The 24,740-nt window shown below is 34.5% G+C and overlaps 1 protein-coding gene across 4 annotated transcripts; it reads right to left on the reverse strand.

Moving 5' to 3' along the window:
• Nucleotides 1-321: 321 nt before the first annotated feature.
• On the reverse strand, nucleotides 322-12,137 carry LOC114265744 (putative E3 ubiquitin ligase SUD1). 4 transcript variants are annotated; one of them, XM_028206567.2, is made up of 9 exons: nucleotides 11,646-12,137; nucleotides 7,791-8,483; nucleotides 6,009-6,776; nucleotides 5,611-5,822; nucleotides 5,037-5,399; nucleotides 2,252-2,412; nucleotides 1,999-2,162; nucleotides 1,770-1,916; nucleotides 322-1,243 (listed from the first exon to the last, which is right to left on the reverse strand). In XM_028206567.2, the coding sequence occupies exons 1-9, from the start codon at nucleotides 11,850-11,852 to the stop codon at nucleotides 737-739; spliced, it is 3,222 nt and encodes a 1,073-aa protein (XP_028062368.1). In that variant the 5' UTR covers nucleotides 11,853-12,137; the 3' UTR covers nucleotides 322-736. The 4 variants fall into 4 exon arrangements, with proteins under 4 accessions (XP_028062368.1, XP_028062370.1, XP_028062369.1 ...); XM_028206569.2 differs by having other exon boundaries at nucleotides 6,114-6,776; nucleotides 11,646-12,085; XM_028206568.2 differs by having other exon boundaries at nucleotides 2,252-2,409; nucleotides 11,646-12,010.
• Nucleotides 12,138-24,740: the final 12,603 nt, after the last annotated feature.

Genomic DNA, 24,740 nt, shown 5'->3' on the forward strand with positions numbered 1-24,740 from the left:
ATTTACTTTAACATCATATAATAACTAATAATTTATATGTATATTTAATGTTTTTATATATCTATATATTTATAATTTAGAATTCAGATTGCTCGGATTGTTTGACGTTTTTACCCAAACTCTTCCAAATTTAATTCGGACTTCTAAATTTTTGTCCAAACTCGTACCAAATTTAAAAATATCTTATCCAAACCTTAAAAGAATTTAGGCTGAAGTTGAGCCCGCCTAAATTGCACCGCCTAAATTGCACCGTAGTGCAAAGTTGCATTTTAAAAGCAAAAAAAAAAAAAAAAAAAAAAAACACACACAGAGCAATGGGGGTGCTTTTAAATACACCAATTAAAATTTCTTTTGCATCCACCTTCCTCTCTTACATGCATTGGGAATTGAACTCACACCTTGAATGGGTGTAGAGGGAACTAATGTGTATATAGCAGCAACAGATTAATGTAACAACAATCCAAATGCCATTACCTACTGCCCCTCATCTTAAAGATAACAGTAACCTTTTTTGGAAATTCCAACAATAGACACTTGTAAAAGATACTTTCATATGAACAAAACAATTTTCCATCTTGTTTCTACGTTCTTTGCGACAAGATTTCACAAACTATTCACAACCCTAACAACGCCCCTCTTAAAAGGGTACACTGTTAGTTAACCTATTGTCAACAATGCATATATCCTCTGTTAACACACCAAATGGGGCACAAACTAGCTCCGATCCCGTCTCATATCAGCCATCTTGCTGATTAGCACGCCTCAGCCTTAACCCTACATCCACGTCATGGTCATACTGGATTAAATCAAAGCTTTGTGTATCATTATTTTGAGTTTCTGAGGAATTCCCTGCCTGGTTTTGCCTCTCCCCTGAATCCTCTCCAAAGTTATGCAGCCTACGACCCACCAAATAGCGGTCATCACGTATAGAATTGTGGAGGTTGGTGAACCAGACATGGAACCTCTTGGCGCAAAAGCATAACAGGCTGAATCCGAGGCATCCCAACCAGGCAAACCGATAAACAGCTGAGTTTACTACCAATGGGTATCCAAATATCGGAAAAATTCCTCGGGCTAAAACATAGGGTACACACAACGCGGTAAGCAGTTTCATAATGATTGGCAATACAATCTCGCGCAGCACCCAAAAGCCCTGCAGTCTCGAGAAACCATGTAATCTCACTCTCTCAAACTTTCTTCGCCAACTATCATCAATCAGAGGCACAATATGATCCAGCATAACCTGATCAGTACAAAAATAAGTGCCAAACACAGAATGTCAGTTTGGAAACAGAACATCATACATCTAATATAATTCTCTTTATAAAGTGATTGCAAAACAATCAAGATCTAAAACAGGATTAAACTCAAATCCCACAACTATTTATCGAAGTGTAAGAAATTATGGGAGAATAAATTGAATTTCAAAAGTTAAAAATTTCCAGATAATGTAAATAGAATTGGAATATTAGTGTTATAAGAAAATAAAAAATGTACCACGTATAATAGTATCAAATTTTAAAATTAGAATTATTTGGCACTGGAGATTGCTAGAAACCCTATAATTGAAAGGAAAAAATATGGCAAGTTGAAAGAAATTGATGGGAAAAATAAAGGAGTAATAAGTTAAAAATCAGTTATTCAGTGACGTTTCCTCAATCAAAATTGCCATCTGTGATTGGCTAGAAATTGTTCAATTTCATCCTGGCAGGCTGCCACACATTTCAAAATATAAATGCCTTTGTGAAAGTAAGAAGTTCAAAGCTCACCAATCTAGTCCAGATCTTAAGAAAGATGAGTCCCAAAGCCCAGTCCTGATACAATAGGAAAAGTGGGCTTTCATCCACAGGCACCCGCATTGGCACAATTACCAGGAGTTCAAAGAGCAGTCCAATTAACACCGGGATGACAAAAATCTGGAACACAATGGTGATGTAAGAGTCGAAAGCATTGAAAAGCTGATTAGCAAAAAAGATGATTGGGATGGCATTTTCTTACCCATATTGACAACAGTGCAGAACTCTTCAAAACAATGCCACCCCATTTCCAAATTTGGCTTAACAGAACCTTTGCTCTCCTTCTTTTAATGTATTCAATGGAATACCTGGCTCCAGCCACGGCACTCCAAATCACATAGCTTCCAATGACAAAAGCATATAAATCTAAAGAAATAGAAGCAATTAGTTAATGTTATCGTTCTAAAATTAAGAAAATAGAGTGACTGAGAATAAATTATATTCAATCATATTACCATTGCACTTGATGCCATGAGTTATTGGGAGACGAGGGATGGCATTGAAAAGAGCTCGTCCGAGTGAAACAGGTACAATTATGACAGCAGAGTTAACAATAAGTAGAGTCATCCAAGCTATCACCAACAGTAGTACAATACGAAGCACAAACCCGTACCTGCTAAAATACATAATCAAAAAATATTAGATCGTAACAAGAAGGATGTGGAAAAGGCGTTGGACAGAAGGGTAAATCATGACATTTGATGTAGGGTGAGTACAGTGTAGACTTTCCACTAGAAATAGGGAGTAAGTCGGGTGGGTTGGGCTACGCCGGCTCAAGACTTGTCCAGGCCTAGTCCAAGTAGTGCTCAACACTACACAGACCCGACTTGCAGGCCCAAGATATTTAGCCCAAGCCCAACCCAAGCTCAATAAATTTAGCTCAGGTTGCCCACAAAAGATTGGGCTGGGCAATTATTGAGGTTAATTTTTTTGGACCTTTGTTGGATTAGAAGTCTAAAAGTAATTTATTTAGGCTGATTAAAATTTATTCTAACTTGTTTATAACATGTTCATAAATTCACAATCTAAAAAAAAATATCACAACAAAATCACAAAAAGAAAATATTGCTTATAAACATTCCATTAACTGAGTCTTTCTCTTCATAAAAAAACTTGTTCATAAGTAGTTCATTAGAATCAAAACATCAAACCACCACAATTCAGCCAATATATTGTGTTGGATTTAATCCAACAGTTAGGGTGAAATCTCATAGATCCAATGGTCAGAATAGGTCATATTTATATAATATAATATAATCTAATATGTAATTATATATGGAACACGACCTCAAGTTTCCCAAGTCCTCTGCCCAAGCCCAGCCCAATCTTGTGTTTCAATATACATCGCCCATGCCCTAAAATTTTACGGGTTGGGCTCAAGTTAGATTCACCCATATTGCACCCTATCTAATAGCAAGCCCAAAATTAATAAGATGCAGCAACAAAAGTCTCTAGTTTTAGGGCTAAATTTATTAGTTAATGTGGCCAAAAGCTTGGAAAATTATGTAGAATTTTAGAATTTAAACATGTAAAAAAAGGGTAAAGTTCTGCGAATGAAAAGAATGGGCTATTTAGGGACAGCTGAAGAGAGCCGTAAACAGTACCCAAGAATAAACACTTTGCTAGTTTTCGTGATCTTTTGTGATCTAGAGTGCTAAGGTTGAGGAATTATGATGCTTGAGAGTTGAGTATGGCGGGTCTAATACAAAACTGGCTTTGTGGTTTGGAGGCTAAAAGTGCATAAAAATGGAGAAGAGGAAATCATAACTAGGGCTAGAATTGCATCACGAAATCCCAAAAAATAGAATAAAACACTCTAAAAGCTTTGGTAGTTCTTCAAAAATTGGTCTCTATTGAATTAGAAGTATTACATGTCTTTTTATATACTTTGAGAGAACTTGTACAAAAAGGATATTGACTTCCTAGTTTCTATTTAGGGGTGAGCGCACAATTCTAGAGTGCGACTAGCAACTGACTACAAGGCCGTAGCAGTTAGGGACACACTTGGTCAGGCTGCTCAGCTAGACCGACAGGACTTTGAGCATGTTGACCACGAAGGAGAGACAATGTGCTCAAGCAGAGCATCCTTAGCCGAGCAGAGGGGCATTGCGAGCCATCTGAGGGCATCACAAGCCTAAAGTTAGGGCACTGTGTATGCTAGCCTAGGCCAATATGGGTCGACCCCGGAGGGGTGCTTATGTAGTTGCCTCGCTGGCCTGCATGCCATCTCATAAGGCTAACACGTAGCACTACATTTGCAAGAGATACCCATATGGAGAGGTCATGGCAATGCCCCGTGGGGGTATAAAAATAGTCAAAGATGAATTCTAAAATTATTTGAAGTGAGCATGTAAATAAGACAAACTATAACAAACTGAGAAAGACAAATGCTAGGATCATTGCCAAGAGAATATATATTTTATTTTTTTACATCAACAATCTGTAACTTATTATCATCATAGTGTACAAAGCGAACCTTCAAAAAAGAAACATAAATAGATAACAATGACATAACTTCAAAATTACTATGATAAATAAGCATGGCCAGTGATTAATTACCAACCAAAAAACTTGGTAGCACTCTAGATAATTCTGGTTTGTTTTAATAAAATAAATTGGTAAAAACATCACATAAACCAAATCAAAGCCTTGTGTACCAATCAAGTGTGGTCAACTAAATGAATCTTTTTGCCATTCTGCTCTGTCAAAGGGATATATGCTCAGCTTAATTAAATAAATTAATTTTCTTACTACCGCATCCCATGTCAATTTAGGTCTTCCCCTCCCTATAACATTTCCATTTATGGTGATCATATCACTCTTTCTTATCGTTGCATCTATATGTCTCCATTGTACATGATCAAACCATCTTTGCTTGTTCTCTCTAAACTTATCTTCAATTAATGCTACTCCTACCATTTCAACCAACCCCCAACGTATTTGCCCCAAGAAAAGAAACACACACAAAGAGAACCATAAAACAAGACAAAACTTGTCTAAGCACGTTGATTAAGCAGCAAACAGCTGACAAATTTGACACCAAATTGTAAATTTGAGATTTAAAATAACCACCAATGGAAACAAATTCAGGGACTGAAAAAAGTACAGAAAAGGATTCATAATAAACAAACATAACCATAACGGGCAAGAATTTTTATTGGCAGTTTTCCTGCAATGATGTAATTCACATGCACACTTCAAGTATAGACTAAAATCATTGTAATTTGTCATACAACTTACTCTAAGTTGGATTGTTCATCACCATCATGCTCTTCTGCAAGATTGGTGTTTGCCGACACATCCCTGCCTCCGTTCAAATCATCAGGGACGACAAATCCTCGCAAGGGCTGATTTTGCTCACCCAGTTGTACATGTAATCTATCATGCCTTGCTGGCTCCTCATTTCCATGTTCCTGACCACTACTGTCCTCAGGTCCAGGAAGTAAGAAATCTGTTAAACTAAGTGCCCAGCCAACAACGGTAAACCAATAGTGGAGACCAAACTTGATTGTTGCGCGCAACTTAAAATGCTCAAGAGCAAATGGAATACAGATTTGAAAGATAAGCATGTCAGCAGGGATTTCAGTAAATGGATCAGATACACTGCAATCACAGGTGTGAACATTTAAGTCAAAGTCAGTGGGAATACATAAAACTGGAAAATAAATGCATGACCCAGTGCACAAGTTTCCCGCTGTAGCGGTGCGCAGCTTTATCCCCATTTCTGGAGAGGCTGTTTCTGTGACTCAAACCCACGCTATGGAAAATCCAATATAAAAAATAGATGCCCCTAAAACATGGAGAGGAATCTTACGAGATATCGAGTGGAAAAATGGAGGGTGCCAGTCGTATGGCAAGTTTAACCGGTAAAAATACCAGCATCACTATTAAACTCCCATAAACAGCAACAGACAACAGAACCCTACGAGCATGTTTGTGCACAGGATCATCAATCAGATCACGGAATGGGTTGTAGTTTGGATCAGCTGGATCTCGAAGAAAGTACAGAACCCCATTACGTAAAACCTATCAAAGCATGCAGAGATTAAATAAAACATGTAAGAATTGACAGTTAGATCTTTAAGCAATCTCCCCCACACAGGCCCCCATCCAATGGGGTCTAAAGTGGTGTACTTTTTAAAAAAGAATATGTATGATAATTAGAAAATGAAATATGAAAAAATAAAATTAAAATGCAAGCAAAACATATACCCCTCGAAGAAGGCTGACAAAGATACTTATTTGTAGCATATACACAATTCCTACAACCCAATGAACCAACAAGCTTGCTAATGGAGAGATTGAGAAGAACTCAACTCTTTGAGCAATTGACTTCCCAAACATTCTTATGGTACAAATATCCAGCCACCATCCGCACATCAGAGGGAAAACACCAAGTTCAATGACCAGAAGGAAAGAAACCTTAATCATAGTCATTAAATGCCTCATCGCTGCCACGAACTGCCTGACAAGTGATGGTATTGTCTCTGCGATTGAAGCAATACCATAGAATCTCCCCATATTGAAAGGCTCACCTTTAGTGTACCGAATCAATGCAGCAAATCCAAGGTAGAGAAAGACTAAAGAGAATATAAACATGTAGCCAACAGCGAGAGTTGTAACATCAGAAAGCCTTGATGTTCCAACAGATGCCCCTTCCATAAAATCAGCTGAAAATGAGGTGCTAAGATTGTTCAATACTTCATGTGGTCCTGTAGCATTTTCTTTCAATGTTTCTGCAACCTGTCCAAGTAAACTGTTTTCTAGGTTATCAGATGTTGAATTCGCAACAGCAGTTAATGCATTCTTCAATGTGATATTTGCCAATGAAAGGGCTGACTCTGTAAGCGGCATCGCTGCTGACAGCACTGGACTAGTAGCAGAGGACAAAGCCCAAGATGCATAATGAAGTATAATCCGTCCTAGTGAAAAGGGCACAAAGATTACAACACCAAGGAATATTGTATTGCTTGCAAGAACCTGCAGAAAAATTGGTGTATCAATGAACCAAATCCAAAGTAAACGCTAAAATAAACTTAGAAGGGGTAGCTTGAATTGTTAGTCCCCAGAATTTTATCCAAGAGGTCTAAGGTTTGGCTCCCCTCCCATTTGGCCGGTTCATAAGGTTAGAAGGTGACTTTTGAACCCAAGTTTACACACCTGGGGTGGGTCAAAAGTACCTTCTAGGCCCGAGTTCTCGGTCATCAATCAAAAAAAAAAAAAAAAAAACAAGAAGCTCAAGCCTGTGAATTTGGAAAAACCTAAACAAGAAAGTAGAACAAAATACATTCCTCATGCAAAGTCCATGCAGAATTCTAGTTTTTGAATCAAGCTGCCACAATGACGATTAAATTTAAAGATGAATCAAGCCGAAACTATAAAAATTAAAGAAGATATTAAATCCATATACACTCTGCAACCACGTCAGCACCACCGTCACTGTTATGCTGACTACCACCATAACTTAAAACCACGGTCTTGGGACAAGCATTAGTATAATGGCCACAGTGGCCACCCCAAAAATTTTCCATTGTTAGCATACCCACATATACTGTTACGATGTATAACAAGTAATACAAGATTTAATGATATTGAAACTTCTATCACGGGGAAAGTAAATGATTTACATGGTGATGACAAGCCACGTTCCTGAATCCTGACCATCTAATTGCCATAGACATGGCACAGATTGTGTACCTGATGAAATCCAAAACCCCAAAAACCCTTACCCATACTTGAATATCAATGCAGAATTCATAAACCTCTACTACAGACAATGTTTAATTTCAGAACTGCTAGTGCAGCATATAAATCAAAATATGATGGTATAACACATTTGAATTAACAATTTAACTGATATGACCCAGGTATAACAAAGATGCTAGCTCATGTCCAATAATTATAAAGATCCAATTTTAAATTAAATGAAGCAACACAAAAATGGAAAGCGCGAAAATTGTTAAGTCATAGATGAGAAAACAAAGATAGACTTACAGTGAATGCATTTTCCACCAAATGAAAAACAGGCCCCTGCATCCCAACTAACTCATCAAAGGGTACATCCTCCGCACCATCAGCGTCGTCCAAGCCATCAAACATTTGTTCAACTTGAGCCTCAAGACGAGCTGCCTGCATCTCCCACCGTGCAGCAACATTTTCTGCATTCCTTCTAATTATTTGGCCGGCTCCAGCTATTCCATTTGCTCCACCAGCATCTTCTCCATTTCCTTCCCCAGCAAAATTCCTGTTAGCTTGTCCAGGAGGTCTTCTTGCAGCATTAGCACCATTTCTGTCTGCTTCGTCTTCTCTGTCAGCACCCTGTGCTCCAATTTCTCGTAAATGCCTGAAGTAATCCCTCAACGAAGTGGCTCCAAGAAAAATAAACACAATGCTTGCAGAAAGTAGGAAGCCATGCAGACAATCAGTAAGCAAAATTGTTCCAGATCTATGAGTAAAGAATAGTCTTTGTGCTTCACCGAAACTCCTCACAAATGACAATTGCCAAATCCAAAATGTAATGAAGGGTATGATGAGGAGCCAAACAGAAAGTACAAAACTAAGGCGCAAAAAGAATTGCAAAACATGGCACGCTTTCATGGCCATCCCAACTAAAAACTCCTGAAAAGGAAGCCTTGCTGGAGCATTCTCAGCATAAACAGGGGAGAACGAAAATGCATGTTTGCAGACCTGGAATTACATATCAAGTGAATCAATTGAGAGAAACACCTATAAGATAAATGAAAAACAACTGCCAATAGAGACAATAGAATCCAACTCAATGAGTTGTCTTCTGTAGCACAACATTTTTTTATTTATATAGTCCCGCCATTCAAATTGCTATGCCACAAGGCATGATCGGAAGATTTTCCATAACTAGTATGCAGCCAGTATCAACCTTCTTTTTCTTTTTATCTGCTAGTATCGACCTTTTTTTATATATATCTGACAGTATCAACCTAAAAAGCACAGACACTTCTAAGAAGGTAACATATCCGTGTCGTGTCCATATTGGACACCGACACTCTTCGGACACTTTACCGACACGTGTTCGACACTCTTCAAAACGTGTCTTATTTTTTAAAGACCCGGACATTTTTTGGACACTTAAATGACATGTGTATCTCTTAAACACACAGGTCTATCGATTAGACACATATGAAACTAACTATAAACTTGAACAAGACAATTTAAGATACAATAATAAAACAAAAATCATATAAAATTATATATTTTATGCGTGTCCCCACATGTCGTGTCCTGCATTTTTTGAAAATTAATGTGTCGGCGTGTCCGTGTCATATCCGTGTCGTGTCACATGTCTATGTCCATGCTTCTTAGATATCAACCTAATGTACCATAATAGGCATCAAATATGGTTATGAGAATCCTACAGAAATCAATAGTGGTGGTTTCCTTGTATTATGAAGAAAGCACAATATAGGCTTGTTGTACGAATTTAGAAGTTACTAAAAGAGATTCATAAATGTAAAACTTTGCATCCCTAATACATAGGTTTCACATTAGATTACTTGTAAGAGAGAATTATGACCACTTTTTTTTTTCTTTTTTCCTTTTTTTTTGGAAAAAAAATTACATAAAATTTACATAATTTTTTATTTTTATTTTTCCAGAGATCTAAACTTTTCTTCAAGCTTATTCTTATCAATAAAATTCTTTTACTTAAAAAAGAAGAAAGAAAGAACTTTATGCAAAAAGAGAACTAAACTTCTTCTTGGTTTTATTAAGGGGTGGCTTGGAGGACATGGAAAGGAATTAGAAATAAAATTTAGGTCTGAATGAGGGGTCGCTGTTCATGTGGTTAAAGCATCCACGACTTGCAGCCATAAAAAAAGAAACAGCAAGCTGGAAGACTGAAGCAATGTGTGTGTTATGATGATTTCTCCCTCCTCTCTTCTTTTTCTCAAACCCCTGGTTGTTTGAGCCCATACACGAAGAGATTTTTTTTACCGCCTTTTCTTTATTTCTTTAACCGAAATGAAGAATGAAAAGCTTCTATTCAGAGAAACGGAAAAAAAAAAAATTAAAAAAATTTTAAAAAAAAAATTAAAAAAACAAATTGAGAGAGAGGGAGAATTAAGAGAGTTTCCGATTGAAGAAGTAGAGACACAATGAAACAGGGTAAGGGATTTCTCTGGAGGGGAAGAGTATTTGAGATATATGGGTGCATATATGTTTTTTAACCAAACAAGTGTATAAATTCAGTTGTGGCGCCTACTTTGGCTTTAGGTCTTCACTTCCTGCTTTATAATATGAAAAGAACAAAGTTTTGTACATCTAAATGAAGCTTTATAATTTCATTTTTGAAAATTACCTTGCAGGCTTTTTGGCTGGGACTATGCAACATTCAGTTACTTCAGTGCTCATATCACAATTTTGGACATGCAATTTGTGGTTTTACTTATCAGGTATGCTTTGCATCCAAATCCCATAAATTTAATGCTTAGTAAATTTATAAATTTTCAATAACTGCAATTTGAGCTTGGAAAGTGTAGTTCTGCAATAACATGATCATCTCAGTTCCAACAAGACAAACTTCTTGTTGCCCATGAATAATTGCTATTGGAGCTAGGAAAGTGTGGTTCTGCAATAACATGATCATCTCAGTCCAAGAGGACAAACTTGATAAACTACTTATCCACTCGCTCACAAGCGTGTGCTTATACCAGTCTAAACTTAAGAAGACCATTGTATTTATAGTCTAGTGCAAGACACTCTAACAAAAGATTGTTCTAGTTCTGAAAATGCCTCGTCATATGGTCACATGAATATAGAATTACTAAACAAATTGGATTCCAAAATAAAGAGTCCCTACATTGTTGGCACAAGTTAAAATCCATGGACCTCCATTTTTATTTTACTTCTACACGTATTTACTAGGTGCAGAATATATCCGCTATAACTTTATTGTCAGAATATACATATTTGCCAAGCAGCCTTCACTATAAAGGAGTGCAAAATAAACTTATCATACTAGACTCCCTTTTTCTTTTTTTTCTTTTTATGTCAGAAGATTAATTACAAATATAAGAAGAATTACATGGGACAATTAGAGTTCAGTAATACATAGCAAGAAACCCAACAGCCACCAAGCCCAACAACCACCACAAGAAATAGCACAAACTTGGGAAGAAAAAAAAACCAAGCCCAACAAATAAACAACAATATACAGCCCCCATGATGAGGGAGAAATAATCATATTTGCCAAGCCGTTGGCAAGAATTGACACCTTGAACTCCTAGATAGGATTATACAGGAGTGGCCAAAAATAATCAATCCCAGGAACCGGATACTGTTTAGCCAAACCCAGATCTAATTTGTCATTACTTAATATCTGTAAAAATAAAAAATAAAGAAAAGAAACCCATAGAACCCAAAAAAAGAAAGAAAAGAAGAAGAAGAAGAGGGAAGGAAGAGAACTAAATATTTCACAAGAGAGAAAACAAAAACAAAATAAAAAGAGATCGTTTTCTTTCAATTCGATCGTTTAATTCTTTCTTCTAATCATTTATAGCATCTTATTGTCCTGCTTCTCGGTCTTACTAAAAACTCAAGACCTAAAACCTTTACATGTAAACATATACTAAGATTGCAATGTGAAAATTCTTTAATAAAAGCTATATTTACCTAACAAATATAAAATTAAATACCTCAAATTCAATATTTATTTGGGGGAGTTGAGTTGATAAGCACAAGAACATATTAAAAAACCTAAAACCCTATTCAACTACCAAACAAAAAACCCAATCAACATGTATTTGATCCTTAGAAGCAAATAAAGAATGAAGGCAAAGCAGTAATTGATAGATGAAAAGAAGAATTGAAACAGACCTCACATTGGCGAGCGTTGCTGTGATTGAGCCACTGAAGGAGACAGTCTTGGTGAACAAACTTGATGCTTCCACTGCAAGCGCAGGGGTACTGAAGAGGGTTCTCTGCGTCCCCCGGATTCCGACAGATCCGACACACGTCTTCCTCTTCCTCCTCTTCAAACTTTCTCGGAAAATCCGTCGAACCACCACTTGGTGCGATCTCCATTAGGTCTGATGAGAGATCACCAATTTCTTGACTGAAAGGAAGGCCTTCGATGGAGAAGAGCAAGGGTTACGTTACGGGAAGAAAAAAGAGGAGTTGGCGTTGGAGCGGTCGATGGATGAATCCCGATTGGGTTGGATTGGATAATTATACGGTTTTCTAATTGTCGGTCTTTGACTTTGTTCGGCTACTCGTGCGGGTGCGGCTTCAGAGAGAGTCCGAATGGCACATGGATCCGCCCGACTCCGAGTTCCAGCCTGACTTTTGTTTTAACTTTTTGGGATTTCTACTGTCCAGACCCATTAATTGAATTTATTTAAATATCTATAAGCAAGAAAGAATGTAATCGATTTGGTAGTACGGTGGTACTTAGATAAAAAAATTTTTACCAAATTAGTAATGTCATTTTTATTATTTTAAATATTGATACAAAATGTTTTTTTTATCAAATTGGAGTAATTGAATTATACCAATTGAAGCGGTTCAGTTTAGTACAATTTAATCAGTTTAATATCTTTTAAATTTAAGTCATTTTTCAATATAATCACTCATTTATGTAAAAATATTAAATTAATTATTTATCAATCATTTTAAACATATCATATCCATCCATTTAATAAAAGGCACTCAGTTCATAAGTCCAAATCTCAATTTTATTTGGCTACAAGTCCAAGTAATAAAATATTTTGTTCAAAATGACAAATTTAAACAAAATAACCAAAATATCCTTATATATATATATTATATACCCTACACCAACATCACACTGACATTGACATAAATTCACCTTAACGTCGGAGCAAATCTAGGGCTGCGTTTGGTTTAGGGGTGAAATTATAATTACACCATCCTATTTTAGTGCTGTGTTTGGAAATAGTTTTCAAAAATTAATTCAATACCCATATTTGAAAATTCTTTTCGGAACATGTTTGGTAGAGTGAGTTTTTGAATTTTGAAATTGGATCTACCCGGTTGTCCGGCCGGACATCCTCTCGGACATCCAGCCAGTTGACCAAAACAGTTTTTTTTTTTTTTTTTTCAATTGCCACCTGTTATTTGAAAAAAAAAATTACATTTGTTTTTGATATGCTTAAAATATAAAAATTATTTTTTTTAGACCAAAATGACAAATTATTTGGCCATTTATTTAAAATTAACAAAAAAAGGTAAAATAAAAATTAATTTGTCAAGGTAATTTTTAAAAAATTAAAAAAAATATTTTGAAACAAAATAATTTAAAAAATTCGGTCAAATATACAATCAAAAGTAATTTTAAAGCACTAGCTAGATTTTTTTTAACAAAAAATAATATATATTTTTTAATATTTTAAATAAAAAAATATTTTCAGAATTTTTAAAATAAAAAATTTATTTTTTTCAATAATTATTTTTTTGAATTGAATTTTAAAAAGAATTTGGTATAAGTTTTGAATAAAATTTTCAATAGAGTTTTGAGTTGTGTGTTTGGTTATGAGTTATAAGTTTTTGAATTAAATTTAAAAAATTCTTTTCAAAATTTATAACTAGACAACTTTTCTTTTTCAAAACTCATTTCAAAAATTTAAAACTCAATTCAAAATTCAATTCAAAACTATTTTTAAAACTCATAATCAAACAAATTTCTCTTCTCAAATAATTTTTCAACAACTCATAAACTTAAAATACAACTTCATTCTCAAATCATGATTCTAAACCAAACGCTACCTAGGGTTCTGAAGTCACACTGCCGTCCTCCACTTCATCGTGGCCTCCTCGTTGGAATCCCTACTCTGCGCCGCTGCCACATCCACCGATCTCTCTCTTTTTCTCTTATCAGATCTCTTTCTCTCCTCTCCTTTCTCTCTTCTCTCTCTCCTGTCTGGCTTCATTGTTGGCCCCCGGTTGTGGTCTGGCCAGCGAGAGTAGGAGTAAGGCCAAGTTTGGCTACAAAGAAAAAAGTGCACTTATTTCATCTTTTTATCTTTTTTGGGTCACATCAATCAACATCTCCTCTCTACTTTTTCTACACATAATACAAAAAAAGTCAAAAAGTACACTTATTTAGTCTTTCCAAACTAGGCCTAATGAGATGCACACAATCATGTGGTGAACAGTGTAAGTAGAAATAGGTAGGATAATGATCATTATGTTGGATAGTACTGTAGAGATCTGGTCAAAGTTCGCCGCAACAGCCAACGACCTTGTTGACTTGCATCGACTTGTGGATCTCGTTACCAGTGGCGGAGAGCTGGGCCGGTCTAATATACACCATCTCTCTCTCTCTCTCTCTATATATATATATATATATATAGCTCATGAATATACATACATATATACATTTTTATCAATATACATACACACATACATTTCTATGTGTGTGTGTGTACTTAGATCATTCAAGATCTGAGTTTCACAATAACAAAATCGGTTTTTTTTTTTTATAATTTTTTTGATGTTGTTGTTAATGATGATGATGATGATGAACAAATAGGGTTTCAAGGGATTCTTTTTTTTATTCTTGTTGTTGAACAGATATAAATTTTTTTTGTACCGATAAAGTTTGTTTGTTTGTTATTGTCGATGATGAATTTGAACAGATAAATTCGGATAGATAGAATTTTTTTGTTTGTTGTTTTAAACAAATCTCATATAATTGATTTTCAACAGATAAGATAACAGATTTGTTTAAATAGGATAGGAAATTGAACAGATAGACAAAAAAATTAGATATATAGATAAAAAAATTGGATAGGTAGAATTTTATTTGGACAAATATTTAAACAAATAAGGGAAATTTGAATTGAAAATGTTAAAACAATTAAACATATAGGGTAAAAAATTTGAACATATAGGGAAAAAATTTGAACAGATAGTCAATGAAAAGGCAAACAGATAAAAAAAAGTCGAGGGTTAAAATTGAAAACAAAATGTCCCATGGAACTTCTTACCAAACTATTTCACAAAGCATAAATATTTCGCCAACAAAAAATATTCACTGGATTTAATGTCTTGGACACCCTTTAAATTAGATTTATCACTAATTTTTTATTTAATAAATATTTTACAAAATTATAATTAACAAAAATACAAACAAAAACTAATAATAAATACTAAGATTTCAAGAATAGTGAGTTAGAATGAAAATTATATATAACAAGGGTATATTAACTTAGGTTATAGGGATGACAGTGATAATGAATTAAGATTAATAATTTATTATACTTATTAATATTATTATATTATTAAATTATACATATATATTATAAATACAATATATGTTGAAATGATCAATTTGATTTAGTTCGATGCATAAAGTGTTTAAATCGATATTGTTACGCTCCGTTTTTTATTACTCGAATTCTATTACCAAGCCATTATTATAGATTCAATTTCAGAGTTAACATGCGGAAACTCTTTACATTAATAAGAACATATGAATAAAGATTCTCTCATTCGAATATAATATGAATGCAACAGGAGTTATAATTAAAAAAATTCCCCGTAGGCTTACATCTTTTAAATTAAAAGAAAGGGTTTGACCATTTTACATCAATGGCATTCCGCTCACAAATAAAAAGCCCGTGGCCAACAACTAAAGATGATCCTAGATCTTGAACACTTTTTGGCATCACCTGAAAAGAATTAACAACGTGGGATAAACATAAAATCCAGTAAGGATCCCAACACGATCCTAAACAATAACAACATACTATGATCATGAAAGCTTTATATCATATCATATATATAGTGTGACGGTTTATATTGAAATGTATTTATGCAAGTACTTTTCTCAAAATCATTCGATTTACCCAACAACACAAACAATTCACTTTTCTTTCTCATTTTCCTTTTATAAATAACGCATCACAACTAGTTGTTCTAAAAATGCTTTCATAAAACCTGATTACTTCTCATCATTTGCGCCCAATACAAAACATACGTTCACTTTTGATACTTTTATCACATTCCCTTGGCCTTAAATCCATGGTCAAGAAACACTTTCAACAACTCGTTCAATACGCCTATGTACATACATATATTTCCTAACACGAATACGAAATCAATACATGTATAGTGATTACTACACTATCACATAAAACAACCCAGCTTCACCCAACCATAACCATCACCTACTCATGATATATAAGGATACACCGAGACAAAATGAGAAATGAAACAATGCTCTACCTACTTTAAGCACAGTAAGTCAAGGATACACCTTTCCATAACGAAATGCCAATTTACTAGACACAAGTTGGAAGGTAATGGTACCTCTATCAATTTACCAGACATCAGATAAAAGGTAATGGTACCTCTGCCAAGTTCTCCAGGCGCTAATTGAAAGGTACTGGTACCTCTTATTCTAAGTGCGACCAATTCTCCAGGTACTAGCTGGAAGGTAATAGTACCTTTCATTCTCAGCGCGTGAACATTTCTAACCATCTCAACATACTAGAATGCATAATAACACAAGTGTACTAAATACACGATATTATTCAACAAAACAATGCCATACTCCGCTGATGACCAAGGACAAAACCTCTAAGTATATGTATTATAACACGTAAGACGACAATCCAATTCTCATGAGACCTCAAGTCCAATAACAATAATAATATGTAAAGATTTCAAAATCTGACCTCAAGTTCATTATTAATTTATGAAGGGTTATGATTTCATTTTCTTTCCAAAAATCAATTTTCCTTATTTTCCAATCCACACTACTCTAATCATTTTTAAAAAATTCATTTTCTTCATTTAATTAAAAACCACATCCTTGATGCCAAAGCCACAACCCAACCTTACTCAACATGATTAATCCAAACAATCCAATACCATGGTTACGTCTCCCTTTTAGATATTAACACAACTACACAATCCATATTAACAAAATACAAAAGATTATTTAACTTCCTCCTTTTTAAATCTTGTCACAACCCAAACCTGCCCCTATAGATTTAGCATCATAATCGATCAATAATCCTGAGATTGCCGAAGGCCTCTAACTTGAAAATTATAATAGTAGAGGGGCTGCGGAAGCAAATATACAAAATATAATGTCCATAGAGCTGTGTAAACATACATGGGACAACAAATTTCAAAACAGATATATATACATGTATAAGTGACGTCAAACTTCCTTATGTCTTACATCACCATACAGGTAGCATCATAAGGGACTTAGCTCAACGTACATGTAGACAAAAACAAAATAACAAAACATCCTTGACATGGATCACAAAACTGACTTTACAAATGGGAACCTCTCCGGGAGACACGGTGGCTGGCTAACCCAAAACTCTCCAGGCAGCAGTTTAGGCTTGGTTACGCCCTTACTCACCTACACACATAATATAAATAATGTGCAGAAGCCCAATGAATAATAACAAAGTAAAGGTTTTGATGAATGATGTCTGTAACAGAAACATAGTCTTGCGCATAATCAGATATCAATGCAAAAATAGTTCCATATACATAATCATATTTGTATTCCAGGTCCATACATTTCACATGATAGTACATGGTACATCTATTAGCGTTAACAAATCTGATGAACTATAAAGGGATGGCCGTGAAGACATTCCAATGACCCATAAAGGGACAGTCATAAGGCATTCTAATGACTCATGTGCACAGAAACGTTTCCGATGACCCATAAAAGGACGACCATAAAGGCATCTCGATGACCCATAAAACGACACATATCATATGATGCTAAGGATGTCACGAATACATTTCAGAAACTTGGACAATCATTTATTCATATAAAACATAACATTTCATTTCATATCATCAAAAAATAATTAAAGTCAAACATAATTTTACAGAGTTATTACTCACAGATAGCTCTGGTAGGAAAATAGAGAAAGTAGGCGATTCGGATAGCCTATGGCGCATGACCTATACAAACACATAGCAGATACATATTGAAACACACGCTCGCAATATACTTAACTTATTACGTTTCGTTCTTAGTGTGTTTCTAAGTGTTATCCTCATTATTATGTCTTAATCTTGGCCTAGGAATGCCTAGGATGTAATGAGGATGTTAAAATGCATTTGAAAACACTGAGTCAAATATGCTAGAAACAGGGGTCTCACTCAAGTGCAACTTCCTTCGCTTGAGCAGACGTCAAAGCATGTGAGCAACTTTCTTTGCTCGAGCGGTCTGTAAACTTTGCAAAAGTACTGGTTGCTTGATTTTTTCGCTCGACGTACGCTCGACGGTCGCTCGAGCGTGAGATTGAGGTCTTCGCTCAAGTGCAACTCTTGTTGCTCAAGCGATCTGCAAAAATTGTAAACTTTTGGGAGTATGCATTTTACGCTCGAGCCAACTTTAAGTCGTTCGAGCGGGAGTGCCAAAGAAAGAGTGGTCGCTCGAGCGTAGGTTCTGTCACTCGAGCAGAGAGCAGAATTCTGGAATTTCCAAATTTGCTTCCAAGTTTCAAAACTCGAATTTAATGGTTCAAAACACATCTTTTGGACTCAAAACTTGAGAAAACACTTGTAAACTCATAGAACTTCATGATTTGAAAGTCATTTTGCAAAATCAAGTCCAAAAACAGATGAATTCTTTCACATTCTTCCAAAGTAAACTTTAAACATATGAAAACATAACATGCATGCAATAATTTGAATACAAAGCTCCGAAAACATGAATAGATAAAGTGTTTTCAAGAAAAATCAGAGTGAGCTCTTACAATTTAGCAATGGTGTGCCCTTGCATGTAAGAATATGTGAAAATGGAGCTCAAAAATCATGAATTATACATGCAATGCATGGATTCATCTTAATTCTTATTCTTAAGGTCAATTCTTGTTCTTAAGCTTTGACTTGTGATGCCCCAAATTTTTTTTTGAAACGTCATAAGATTTAAATAACGATAACTTGCTAAATAAAGTTTTAACTACTAATTAGGAACTTTTAAGTTCTTACATAGTCAAAGTCCAACAACAAAATAAAACTACAAGTTCACACACAATGTCACAACATAGTTAAATCCTAATACAAGGGATAACAGGATTATATTTTGATAAAATCTTGACTCTAAGTCAGCCAATGTTCGATATTGGCAGCAGCTTCGATTTCAGCCTCAGTCCCTTCTTCGACATAATCTGGCATGAAACGCCAGGGTAACAAAATATATGCCATGAGTTTTGCAACACAGTAAGAAAACGTAACCAACCTACCATTCTTTTTAAGAGAAAAATAATAAGATTCTAAACATGAGATAACAATATAATTGTATACATAAATTACAACCATTAGAATAATTTCAGTAATTTTAATAAATTAGGTGACACTCGAAATCTCACTAAAGAGATTTAACTTACCAACTACTAAGCATGACAACGGTTAATTTGAAACCTTCCCTTGGTCAAATATTTAAGTGTTACCAACCGTAACTACCAGGGATGCCCACGTCCGGAGTTATATACCCAAGTAGTGGCATCCGTGGTCTACCCCAAGGAAACGGTCTGCCAGGGGTAAGTAACCTCCCTGTGTGCCACCTGCACATCCACCCTTATTCCAAAACCGAATATCGAAAAGGGTTCAAATAAGTCTCGTGCTATCTTAGAGTTTCGCAACACAATTTATGTGAGAATTCTCAAAATCAGGGCTCACCCTGAACAACCGGTATTGACCGTCAACCCTTAATTTCGTACACTCTTTAAAACCAATACTCACCGTAAACAACTGGTATTAACCGTCAATTGTTAACTTTATATATACCATTATTCAAAGATTAATTCATAGATCAAACCCATAATCTAAAAATTTATCATGAAACTAGACTTCTCAAGTCTCATCTTTTAGTTAGAAATTACCATATTTGGCTTAGTATAGGATTTTGAATAAATTTTCAAATACATAGTAAAATTTGTCTCATAGTTTCAGATTTAGTTAAAAATTTGTATAAATTCGTAGGAAGCTCAAAATTTGTTGCCAAAAATTTCTGGATAAACTAGACATCATTATCAACATCTTTGTAGATGAAATCATCTCGAAATTTTGAGTATAAGATTATCTAAAAATTCGGGTAAACATGCTGGCAGATTCAAAACAGATTATTCTCAACACAGTTTCAGATTTAGTTAAAAATTTGTATAAATGCGTATAAAGCTCAAAAATTGTTTCCAAAAATTTTTGGATAAAATAGACATCATTATCAACAACTTTGTAGAATAAATCATCTCGAAATTTTGAGTATAAAATTATCTAAAAATTCGAGTAACATGTTGGCAGATTCAAAACAGATTATTCTCAACACAGTTTCAGATTTAGTTAAAAATTTGTATAAATTCGTAGAAAGCTCGAAAATTGTTACCAAAATTCTTGGATGAACTAAAAATCATTATCAACAACTTTGTAGAAGAAATTATCTCGAAATTGTGAATATAAAATTGTCTAAAAATTCAGGCAATCATGTTGGCAGATTCAAAATAGATTATCTTCAACACAATTTCAGATTTTTGTTAAAAATTTGTATAAATTCGTAGAAAGATCAAAAATTGTTACCAAAATTCTTGGATGAACTAGACATCATTATCAACAACTTTGTAGAAGAAATTATCTCTAAATTTTGAGTATAAAATTGTCTAAAAATTCAAGCAAACATGCTGGCAGATTCAACACATTATTTTCAACACAGTTTAGACAATGTATCATATGTATACAATCTGAAAATTTCAATTATGTAAAAAAAATGAGAGGATTGAGAGGGTTTTCTTACTTAGTTGTAGGGTTGAAATGGAATAATAAAATGGTAGGAAAAATATGCAACCTCAACCTCCTCCTCTTCTTCCACGAAAATTCCCTCTATTTGGATGTATATGGTTTATGCTTAGCCCAGAAAATATGAACTTTCTGTGCATGCTACTAGGTGCATTATATAGACTCTCTTCGTGGCTAGCTCTCTCTCTCTCCCTCTCTCTCACACATTCTTTTCATTAATAAAACCATTCCCTTTCTCCAAGTTCTAAGAATTAGGCTTTCTCTAATTTCTTTGCTCACTTTCTCCAAATTCTATGGTTTTTCCCTAAATCCTAAGAAAGATAATGGTTTATGGTTCCCATATCACCATGCAAACAGCCACGATTTTTTTTTATTTTTATTTTATTTTATTTTTTATTTATTTTTTATTTTTTATTTTTTTATAACAATGATTATTGAACATCCATAACATTTTTATTCTTAATAAGGTCTTTGTTAGTAATAGAATTGGGTTAATTTAAAACTAATTTTGGTTTGTACTATTATATATTTTAGGTAGATTCTGAATACAATTAATTAATTAATTTATTTATTTTCTTTTAAGAATAATTTAAATATGGGTTTTCACATAACTTCTCTTGTATTCAAGCATGAGTGAGTCAAACACAAGTTTAATGATTGAAAGTCTTACCTAAAGTTCTCAATTTCTTGAATTCCTAATGAGTTCTTGCTCAATTCTTCAATTGCCATTTAATTCCCTAGCAAATCCTTCTTTCCGTCTTGAATTCAAATCTCTCACTCTAAAATCTCCCTCTCTCACAGTTTTAGGCTCAAGAATGAAGTTACAAGAGTGTAAGGTGTCTTAATAGTGCTAGAAGTGGCCTTAAATAGGCTTGATTACGGAGCTCTAATTAAGCTAAGTAATGGTAATTATTATATTTTAATTATTTCGTTCTGAATCTAATTTCAATTCAACCTACCATAAAATTCTAAAAATTCCACATAACACATATACCAAGTCAATTTCATAATCGGATGCCGATAAGGCCTTCAATTCGCAAAATATGACAGAATCTCAAACAGATATTCTTATGATAAATAGATAAAAACATAAATAATGCAACACACATGCAATTAATTTAGAATTTCATCTTAATTACTCATTAGGCATAGTTAATCATGGTTTATCAGCTAATCATAGGTCGGGGTTGTTACAAATCCATTAAGTCAATAATATTAAATTAGGGCTTTCCTTCATCTTAACATAAACATGTTAAACTACTCTCCAATTAACCTAAACAATAACTAACTTAACAACTTCAATCACAAATATTAAACCCTAGATCCCGTTCCATGACCTTCAAGGAAATCCATAATGAATATGGTTTTTATGCAATAAAATCTACCACATATCTATCTATAGACGAGGTATTAAAAAGGAGCAAAGAAATCCTTACCTCTTAAAGCGAAGAGAAGACAACCCAAAAATTACCAACAACGAAACCACGAACTACTTGGATCAAAAGGAAGCCCTTGATGATATCTACAATCTTTTTCAAAAGACGAAGGTGAAAAGATAGCTCTAGGTGAGTAGATCTAAAGATCTAAGTGAAAAAGTTGAGACACTAAGAGCAAGGAAAAAAGGTGGTGTCAACTCCTAGGAAGACTAGTGTTGATACCAGAATAAATTTTCCAAGTTCCCAATAAACTTTTCAACGAAACAAGTATGAACGAACAATCCCAACAAGTTTAAATCGAATTGTACTCCTCTAAAATCAAGATACAACAACTCCAAAGAATCCCAAAATGAAAATAAAGGAATTAAATACACTCTCCAATAGTTTAAAGGACACAAGTGCTACAGATGCCAAATAGAAAACCAAAAAAAAAAAAAAAAAAAAAATCAAATTTAAAAACAATACAAACAAATTTTTGTTAAAAAATAGATCAAATACAGACGGTTTGGTTTGATTCAAATGGTTTGGTCGGTTTTTTCAAATTTTCTTATATCTCTATCTATAAGTCCTATACATATTTTGTATTTATCAATAAATCCTAATATTCTTATTTTGCATTTATCTTCTGAGTTCAGATCGTCTGCCGTGCTTACCCGCGGCTCTCCCTATCGTGCTGCCAAAACGACGTCGTTTTGGCAATTTTTTTTCTTTTCCTTTTCCATGTTTTCTCTTCTCTCCCAACACTCACATGTTTGAGATTGAGAGACCACAACCCTAAAGCACAGAGAGACAAAGAGGAAGGCGACAGAGGCGGGGGGAAGGCGAGGCGACGGTAGTGAAAACACACAAATCCAACATCCAAGCCATGATTCAAAGTTTAACAACCATATAACCCCAACCCGAAAATTTTAATTTTTTATTTTTGGAATAAATAAACAAATAAATCACAACACACATGAAAATAGATAAAAGATTGATTAATTTTGAGAAGAACACAATTATATGTTGAAATAAACTACCATTAACAAAACAAACAAGCAATGAGTAGAAAATCATTCAAAACCCAACATATATAAACAATAACAAAGAAGATATATAAAATTATATAAAAATTTGAAGATTTGATTAGGATTGGAGTTGAAAGTTGTTGAAGAAATTAAAGAGGTATCCTTTTGAATTGGGGCGGTTGTCTTTTTGATAAGTGCTAATAAGGAGGATCTCAATCTTCATCGGAGTCGCCACTGCCGTTGCCTTGTCGTCATCATGATTGTTGTCATCGTCATCGTTACCCTCCTCTTTGTCTCTTTGCGCTGGTCTTTTAATCGAAAACGTGTGAGTGTTGGGAGAGAAAAAAAGAAGAAGGAGAAAACAAGAAGAAATAAAAAGAGCTGCCAAAACGATTGTTTTGGCAGCATGGCAGGGAGAGCTGCAAAGTAAGCACCACAGACGATTTGGACTCTTATCCTCTTATCTTTTCTCTCTCTCTCTCTCTACAACGTTTGCAATCTCTCAATCTCTCTCCAATGTTTCTCAAAAAAACTCATACTGCCATCACCATTGCTACCGATGCCGACTACCGTCGCTATCGTCATCCATCGGTCACCGCCACCACTACCGCCACATCATCTTCTACTCACCACCGTTGTCATCCATTCGTTACCACTATTGATCTACACTCCACTGTCTCCAATCTACCACCACCGTTCACCAACTATCTCTACTATGACCAATCTACACTACACCGCCGTCGATTTACACTTTACATCTCCAATCTCCATTCTACCGTCATCGATTCACCGATTTAGTTCTAGATCTACACTGATCTAGTTGTTTTAGCGGTAAAATCGACTCCAAATGACTTCAATCAATAGTATTTTTTTAGATCTTACCCTTCATCCTCCTCTCTCTCTCTCTAAACTTAAAAACAGATTTGCTGTAAGGTTATTTTTCAGTGATAAATTTATCAGTCTATTGTTATGTATATGTATGTAAGATGAGAGTGTCTTATGAGTGAGTAGAAGTGTAAATGTGAATGAGTGAATGACCTTCTCTTCTTCTTTTTTTTCTTTTTTTTTTTCTTTTTACAAATCACTCAGTGATAATCTTATCACTGATATTGTTGATTTTGTATTGATCTATGATGGATTCAAAAAAAATTTCAGTGATAAATTTATCAATCTCTATTGTTCCCTATGTGTGTATGAAATGATGGTGGATTTTGTATTTATCAGATTTTTTTTGTCATTAGTGAACATGAGTAAGAGTTAGTAAATCAAATTTATTTGTAATTTTTTTAGAAATCGATTATTGATAAAGTTATAAATTTATCACTGAATGTGTTTATAATAAATTTATTATATTAGACTGTGTTATATATATCTATGTGGTTGTATTTCTGTGAATGAAAGTGTATGTGTATGTAAATATGAATGAGTGATTGAGTGCTGGGAGTAGTGATGCAGTGGTGATAGATGTTATTTTTGTTGAAACAGTTCAAAAAAAATGTTGCTGGAAACTATCGCCGGATGTGGTCGTCGGCGCCGGAGGTAATCACCGGTGACTGGAGGTTGTTGTTGGTGGAGGAGGAGAGAGTCATAACAGTGTTAATAATAGGGATGAAGAAGGTGAAGTAAGGGTATTTTAGGGATATTGATAGGTGAAAAAATGAGCAGAACTTATAGATAAAGGGTTATTCTACTTACACCACTCTTTTATCTCCTTACACCCTTTATATGAGATT

Source organism: Camellia sinensis, chromosome 3 (genome assembly GCF_055761805.1).
Source record: "Camellia sinensis isolate YWXY chromosome 3, ASM5576180v1, whole genome shotgun sequence".
NCBI lineage: Eukaryota > Viridiplantae > Streptophyta > Magnoliopsida > Ericales > Theaceae > Camellia > Camellia sinensis.

Excerpts from the sequence above, each read along its gene's own strand:
- LOC114265744 (XM_028206567.2), bottom strand. The coding sequence starts at position 11,852 with ATGGAGATCGCACCAAGTGGTGGTTCGACGGATTTTCCGAGAAAGTTT. Across the intron at positions 2,163-2,251 it reads TCATGGCATCAAGTGCAATG|ATTTATATGCTTTTGTCATT; the intron begins GTAATATGATTG and ends CTATTTCTTTAG. Across the intron at positions 1,244-1,769 it reads TTAAGATCTGGACTAGATTG|GTTATGCTGGATCATATTGT; the intron begins GTGAGCTTTGAA and ends TGTACTGATCAG.